Source organism: Atta colombica, unplaced genomic scaffold (assembly GCF_001594045.1).
Source record: "Atta colombica isolate Treedump-2 unplaced genomic scaffold, Acol1.0 scaffold88, whole genome shotgun sequence".
NCBI lineage: Eukaryota > Metazoa > Arthropoda > Insecta > Hymenoptera > Formicidae > Atta > Atta colombica.
This window is the reverse complement of record NW_017259581.1, coordinates 1,571,534-1,579,091: the sequence shown is the minus strand read 5'-3', so window position 1 is coordinate 1,579,091 and position 7,558 is coordinate 1,571,534. Positions and strand designations below refer to the sequence as shown.

General features: G+C 33.8%; 2 protein-coding genes across 4 annotated transcripts in view; one reads left to right on the top strand and one right to left on the bottom strand.

Moving 5' to 3' along the window:
- LOC108693088 (DNA topoisomerase 2-binding protein 1-A) overlaps positions 1-3,798 on the bottom strand; it is a 14,458-nt gene extending 10,660 nt beyond the window's left edge. The window contains exons 1-7 of one of the 3 annotated variants that reach the window (XM_018201784.1): positions 3,592-3,798; positions 3,276-3,415; positions 2,713-2,848; positions 2,542-2,649; positions 2,113-2,319; positions 1,813-2,029; positions 500-637 (exon numbers count right to left, since the gene is read on the bottom strand). In XM_018201784.1, the coding sequence (XP_018057273.1) occupies positions 500-637; positions 1,813-2,029; positions 2,113-2,319; positions 2,542-2,649; positions 2,713-2,848; positions 3,276-3,415; positions 3,592-3,702 (1,057 nt within the window). In that variant the 5' untranslated portion in view covers positions 3,703-3,798. Of the gene's footprint in view, positions 1-499; positions 638-1,812; positions 2,030-2,112; positions 2,320-2,541; positions 2,650-2,712; positions 2,849-2,922; positions 2,993-3,275; positions 3,416-3,591 lie in introns of those variants that run through there. The other 2 variants (XM_018201785.1, XM_018201786.1) reach the window with 2 other exon arrangements.
- A 3,004-nt stretch (positions 3,799-6,802) lies between these two features.
- The window catches only part of LOC108693174 (protein sidekick), a 39,907-nt gene continuing 39,151 nt past the window's right edge, over positions 6,803-7,558 (top strand). Inside the window, exon 1 of the mRNA XM_018201984.1 lies at positions 6,803-7,352. Coding sequence (XP_018057473.1) covers positions 7,259-7,352 — 94 coding nt within the window. The 5' untranslated portion in view covers positions 6,803-7,258. The remainder of the gene's footprint in view (positions 7,353-7,558) is intronic.

The following is a 7,558-nucleotide window of genomic DNA, read 5'->3' as shown; positions in this document are numbered from 1 at the left end:
ATCTTCGTCAAAAAACGAACGAAATTTAAATTTAAAAAAGGGTTTTAAAGCTTGAAATTTTTATTTTCGAAAGGTTACTATTTTATATTTTTTAGTTCTGTGAGTTTGGTAATTTTTATATTTAAAAAACGAGCTGAAAAAGATTTGGGGGTCTCTAACGTGCCCAAAAAAAATTTACAAAAATTTGCGACTATCTATCGTGAAAGTTTCCTTACAAAATCATTTTTTTTAAATATTTCTATGATTTTTTGTTCCTGAGTTACTTGCGAGCAGCATTCTGACTTCGATTGGTCATAACGCGCGATAAAAATCATCATATCGCAATTTAATAAACAGATTCTTAAAGCTGAAACTTTACTCTAGCAAATGACATAATTGTAACGAAAATGTCGCAACAAATGAAAAACGTTTGCAAAAAAATTTTTTTTAATACAAAGAAACGTTTTCCCCGACCTAATATATTAAACTTAATATATTAAATTTAATATATTATACTTACTACTTGAGGGTTTACCAATTACTGCATCTATATTGGAATAATTCGATATTGTTGTACAAAAACTCTCACTTATCATATTAGTGTGACGTTTATCGTGTGCTATAGAGCTAATGTTAGAACAGTTGAGCAATTCTTGAGCTAAAAAAAAATATGTAAAAATGCTATTTATTCTGTTTAATTTTATCAATCATTATATTATAAAGTAATTAATACAACTGCTTATATTGTTAAAAGACCACAATAACTTTCTGTTATTATCAGATATACCGAATTTAAATGTACTAGCACATTCAATGCTACGCGCGCACTGTCTTCAAATAAACATCTCCATCTACAATTGACAAAATACAGTAGTTAAATTATGTGCATTCTTGAATTGGTCAATTTCTAGTTTACCATACAACATTATATCTATACTATGGACAAAAAAGGTCTTGTAAGCATCTTAAAGATTACTTTAGACTGGGTTCTTCTTAGATTGGGTTCAGATCTTGATAGAAAAACAAAAAGCAGAAAAGCAGCAACCAATCAAAATTTGTGTTACTTGATAGTAAACAGCACAGAAAGTCGAAATTGGCCGAAACCAGCGACCAGTGTAAGTTCTGATTGCTATCACTTTTCTGCTTTCTATTTTTCTATCTAAGTCTAAATCTACTCTTGTAATTTCGGGTAGTAAAACTGTATTTTGCCAAAATTGGACTTTAAGCATTTCCATCAGCCATATTGTTTCAATCATTTTTTTAATTTCAAAATTTGAGTTCGGAATCGACGATCTTAAAAACCTTCTAAAACTATATTTTACTGAAATCAAAAGACTTTTAGCATTTTCGTCTGCCATATTGGTTGTCATTTTTTTAAGTTTTGCATTTGAATTTGAAATCAGCGATCCTTATATTCTTTAATACTACATTTCATCTAAATTGGAAAACTTTTATCATTTCGATCTCCCATTTTAAATTTTCAAATTTTGTACCCGATTCGGAATCAGTGATTCTTAAAATCTTCAATTACTTCATTTTAACGGAATCAAGGCTTTTGCCGTAATTGGAAAACATATAGCATTTCCGTCACATTATTTATCATTTTCTTCTCTTTCAAATTTTGAATCTGAATTGGCTATTTACCTGACACACACATCTCAATGGAACCTTTACAATGAGTTCTTAGCTGACGAGATATCAAAAGCAAGTATTCAAATAGAGTTGAAAAATTTGACACTTATTTTCTATTTATCTATTTTTAAAATTTTAGATAATATCAACAAATTTTCAGATATATTTGATAATGAGACTTCTTCAATTATATATACGTACTGTTTGATTTTTCCGGTGTTGAACATGCTTTTACAGATTGGATAATAAAATTAGGAAAGGGTAGAGCATATCCTATTTTAATACTTTCGTATACCCAATCAAGTTTCAAACAGGCTATATCATTTTCCATTGCATACTTTAATTTATCACTCAATGGACCAATTTCAGTAGTTAGAACTACTCGAACCTTTGTTCCATCAAGAGGACCCATGAATATCTGTAAAACATAAATATAACATTACAGCCAACTGCTACATTTTTTACTACTATCATATACATATATATAAAAATTTAACTTACTCCTCCATGTTGTTGTATTAAACATTTAATTTCTTCTTTTTGCCGTCTTTGAATATTTGTTGAAGTAACTATTAGATTCATAAAAACTGGACATTTGTATCTATCAAAAATCTTATCATCAGCCTTAATCACCTCCTTCAAATTTTCTTTCCAGACAGCTTCTATCCATTCTTTCGTCATAACTGGTATTTTCATTTCTATAGCTTTCTATAAATAAAATTTTTAATAAATTAAATTTCTACTGCATTATGTTATATCACAAAATAATGATTTAAATAAATATAGAATAAGATAAAATTTTAACACAATTTCATAAAATATAATTTTAATTTTATACAATAAGATTCTCAATATTTTTAATAAAATTGTTTAAAAATCAATTATATATTATAAATAAATTATATATATTATATATTATAAATGTAATACCTCGTATTTTGCAGACATCACATTATCCGCTACTAAATGTGTGACAGAACTTCTCAATTGCTTTGTGAAGATACCTCCCATATATTCAACTCGTTGTTGTATCCAGTCCTGTAATAGCAATCGAAACTATCATTGTTACAAATAATTAAAGTTTATACAAAATTACTATACCTTAATTTCGGCATCAAAACCTGATGCACAAATGCACATTTTTCTCATGGATGTTGTATAAATTGGGCTCTTTCCTTCTGGTATTGATTCTCCATTTAAAAAACAAATTAGCAGACATTTCGGTGATACTATTCTGCTAAAATATAAATTTGTAATTAAAGATTCTTCATCCAGCTATTTTTAATTACAATCATGATAAGATATATATACCTGTTGCGATAACGTAAACATTAATTAATAATTTATGTTTTAGATTAAAAACTTGTTTACAGCAAAAGAGCTAAGTAAAACAAATAATGTCATTATAATAGAAATTTGTAAGTCAATGTGAACTTATAAGAGATAAACAAGATCATAGATGCTTTCTATTTATAAGATGACACAAGTCAACACAAGTATTATTCTATTTCTTTTTGATTCAGAGATTGACAAAAATAGAACGACACTTGTATCGACTTATGACATCAAATGAAAAGCACTCTATAATGAGACAACCTCAATATTATTATAACTTATGTGTTTATTGTGACTTCTGTACCTAGATAGTTAGCTTGCAAACTTACGAGCATTTAAAGTTCTTCAGTTTCTCAAATACTTCTCCTTTAAATTCCTCTATAACAAATACATCGTTTTTCTGTGGTTCCATGTTATAGCAAACCTGTTCGCTAATCCAAACTGGATGCAAACTAAGTTTATTACATTTCTAGAATAAAACAATAACATGTTTTAAAACCAACAAGAGAAAAAGACGTGACCAAGAAAAGCAAAAGTATTAGAAAACGTAAAATCGCCTCTGTATCTTTCGCATGTCGACTTACAATACTGCTTGAAAAAACGACGAAAAAAACTTTATAACTCTAGCAAAGAAAGGATACGAACATCAAATGTCTGCCACATATTCTCGCTGCAATCATCTTCGGATTTCAGGTGACTCGGTATGACGAAATAAATATTTACATCGCATTCGATTGTGCTCTCCTGAGTCGTCATTCTGAATCCTACTCGATCCTATTCCGAATTGAAATCAACTGAAAATACTGAAATCGTGTGGGCGCAGTCGTCACTCGTCGTCCATGTGCATGCCATGTCCCATGCACGACAAAACAAATGAAAGCAGCTGGAATATTGGCGGGAAGAATGAATATTTAGGCTACACCAACTTACTAACTGAATGAGAAAAATTTACTAGACAATTACACATTCGTATGGTAACTTCAACTAATTTTCAATAAAATGCTTATTACAAAATTTTTTAATACATAATTCTTTGTCACTAGCTTAGAAATTAAAATTTTAAGATATTAGGAAATAAAGATAAAAGGAAAAGAATTAAATAAAGAATTAAAATAATATGTTATTGTAGATATTAAACTCAATTTCGAAATTAGCTTGACAATCAAAGTGTAATCTAAATTAATCAATTAAAATTCTTTTCATATTTTTTAATTCAAGCAGAACTATTGTTCTTGTTAGCGAAATCGTGAATTATTTATTATCTTTATTATCTAACATAATTTCTATTTTATTGAACAATGAAAAATTAATAATTCTACTCATATTATGTAACAAAATGATTTGCACAAGTTGATCATAGTTTGATCGAAGTCGCCCTGAAATACATTTTAAAACTACTTTCGGAACGCAATAGTAAAAGTCACGCACTTGCGCAGTAAACGATTAACGATCGTTTTTTGACAATTTTGTTGAGAACATTCTTTTGAGTCAAAGAATTTTCGAAGTATCAAAATCAATTTCGATTCTTTCAATTTTTAAATTCATTCTCAATATTTTTTCTTTACAAATTCAACATATTTTTTATTGTAATTAAAGAGCAATATTAATCTAGATCCATCAGTCAATTTATTTGAATTTTCATTTTAAACGCGAGAGACATACACAATTCAGATATTACCTGTCATGAAAGCTTTTTTAATTTAAAAAGAAATTTCACAAATTGCTACGATCACAATTGCATTGTATCGAATATGCATTTTCAAAAAATTGTAGATAATTAATTTTTTTCAATGTTACATGTGTGAAATTAGCTCTTTCCAAAATTTCAAAAAATAAACTTTCTGTAACTTATTCGCAATTGTTCATCATTTGCACATGTATGCGCATACTCAGAATTTTCATTTCATTGCTTTTAATAAAAAAGTTCCTTTTTTAAGGATAATTGCAAGTAGCAATTAGGTTACGCTTTAAAGACACTTTATTAGCGTTAAAGACATCATTTGACATCCTTGCTTGAAAATTAACTTAAATCAACATTTTATTTTAAATCAACAATTTATATTCAAATAGCAAAATCTCTAATATACACTTCTTAACTTTTTCAATATATCAAACAAACCTTTTTATTAATTAATTCAACGTTTTTGTTTGTAGTGCTCCCGATTACCGCAGCAACGTTATTTGATTTTAGGCAAAGTTTAAAAATCTCTTTTTCTTTTTTTAAAAAAACCGATAGAGAGACAGAAAGAGAGAGAGTTTTAAGCCACGTTTAAAATTAAAGTAATGTTTGTACAATCAGGCCTTAATAAAATGTTGATTAAGACTCGGTTGCACCAACGTTACTTTTATTTTAAGTAAAATAAAACTCTCTCTATCTCGTTTTAAAACTGAAAAGAGACAGAGGCAAAAAGAATTTACGCCTCGATTAAAATTAAAACGGACCTAATGCCCGTATTCATAGTCAGATCTTTGTACTTTGAACCTGTACTTAAGGCTTTCTTAAATTTATCTTTAGATGCTCAGCAGTCAATGAAATAATTCGTAAAGTATCTAAAAATAAATTTAAGAAAGATTTAAATATATATATATAAGGCCTGACTATGAGTATAAGTTAATCGAAGCTAATTAAAGTCGGTCTTAATTTTATTCTTTCGTTCTTCGTTTTTCCAACGGCATTCAACAAGTGGCACACCGCAAGAATCGGCGGGAACTCGAAATTCCCTAGCCGCAGCGACGTTTGATTGGCCGGTGTCGCGTTATGCGACACGACATTGTCCGCTCGTTAATGCGTTGCTGAACGCGGCTGAGCGAGAGCGCGAGCGAATACTCGACGACGATTGGCCGGTCAGTAGCGCCTGCGAGGGGCATGCGCGTGTACGCGATTTCAAGTTGAGGCTCCTTTGCTTGTCGTGCCAACGCGTTTGCCGAGCGACGCGGTGCGAGCGCGTCGACTGCAACGGAATTTGGACCAACTTAAACGGTGCCTCGAGATCGGTCCAATTCTCTCGTCGCGATAGGAGGAAGTGAATCGCGATCAAGCGTTTCCTCCGTGTTCCTCGGCGTCCGGTCTGACATCCTCCGTGAACTTCTCCGCGAGCCGATTTCAACGGTGTTGTGTACACCTTCACCAGGTGTTGCCAGGTGTTACCAGGTGAACGTGTGCGAGCGTCCGCGTCGCCTTCGCGTTTATCTTCCCTCCCGCGGGGAGGAAGACCTTGGGTGGCGGGGAAGAATTCACTCGTCATACGAACTTTTTACTGTTGACACTGCGGAGGTACCGCGTGTGCGTTTTACGCGAGACCTTCCGCGGAGAGTTCAAACGCGTCGTGTCGTCGAGTGAGAAGCGAGAGTGAAAACTGAACACGGTTGACTACGTTTCGGCTAAGTCTGCGATCGGCGGTTGTATATTTGATTTACAATCAAAAGCGAACGGGAGCGACGGAGACGACGATCGATCTTGATCGATGTGGATCCCTTCCATCGTTAATTCCTGTGGATTCCCTCTCGGACGTCAGTTCTCGCGTGGAAGAGAGAAGAGCGTGGGAAGAAGTGAGAGAGGAAGAAGAAGGGCAGATCGCGAGGAGCGAGCCCGTCTTTAAAGAGAAACACGAAGTCGGCTCGGTGAACGAGCGACCTTTCGAACAAGATACATTCGAGGGCGTAATTTTCATTAACGGTTAAAACCTTTTACATCTCTGATGTTTCTTTTCTTCTTTTCTGATGTTTCTTTCTCCTTGTAAAGAGAGAAGGATGCAAGTCCAACTTGAGTGCAATTCTTCTTAAATTCCCTCGATAAAAGGAGGATTAATGATTAATCGATCTCTCCGTGAAGGCTTGACTCTTGATCGTTGGATCATTGAATTTTTATGCTATTGTAATATTGACCTTCACGGAAATCCATATTGGAAAAAAGAGAAGAAAAAAAGAAGAAGGAAGGCTGACTCCAATCTTATATAATTGAAGGTTTATTCCAGTGGCTAATATCCAGCGATAGTGGAACTTAAGAACCTTGAACGGACGTTTGTACGCCTCGCGCCTCCTTCGAACGTGATCGAGAAGGAACGGAGGGGAAAGAGCATCGGCGAGCATCGCGGAATGCGAGTCGCGAGTGTGCGTGTGACGGGAACGCGGCGCGAATTGCCGCGATTGGCGTAGCCCGTACGCTTCCGGAGCTTCTTACGCGCAACGGTTGCGAGCGAAGGAGGCAGGCTACGACGGTGGAGAAGAAGGCGACGGACGAAGACGAGGAGGGGGAGGGGGAGAAGGGGAGCTAGGGAGTGAGGTCAACGTCGCGCAACGGCGAGGCAAGAGGATGGAGCAGCGGCCGGCGGCGACCTCCGCGAGGACGCGCGGCCTTCTCGCCGGTGTCTGCCTCGTCTGGATCATCGGCGGCATCTGCGCCACCGGTAAATCGACAGTTTTTATTATATTGTCTAAATTCTTTGCTACTTGAAAATTAATTTACTCTCTAAAAAATTTAAAATATAACAGGACGCTTAAGCTTTTCAAAATACGACAATGATAGATATAAAAGGCTAATAAGAATCAGAAACATAAAAAAAATCTCCATTATTCATTTAATATAAGTATAATTGAAAATAGATATAACAAA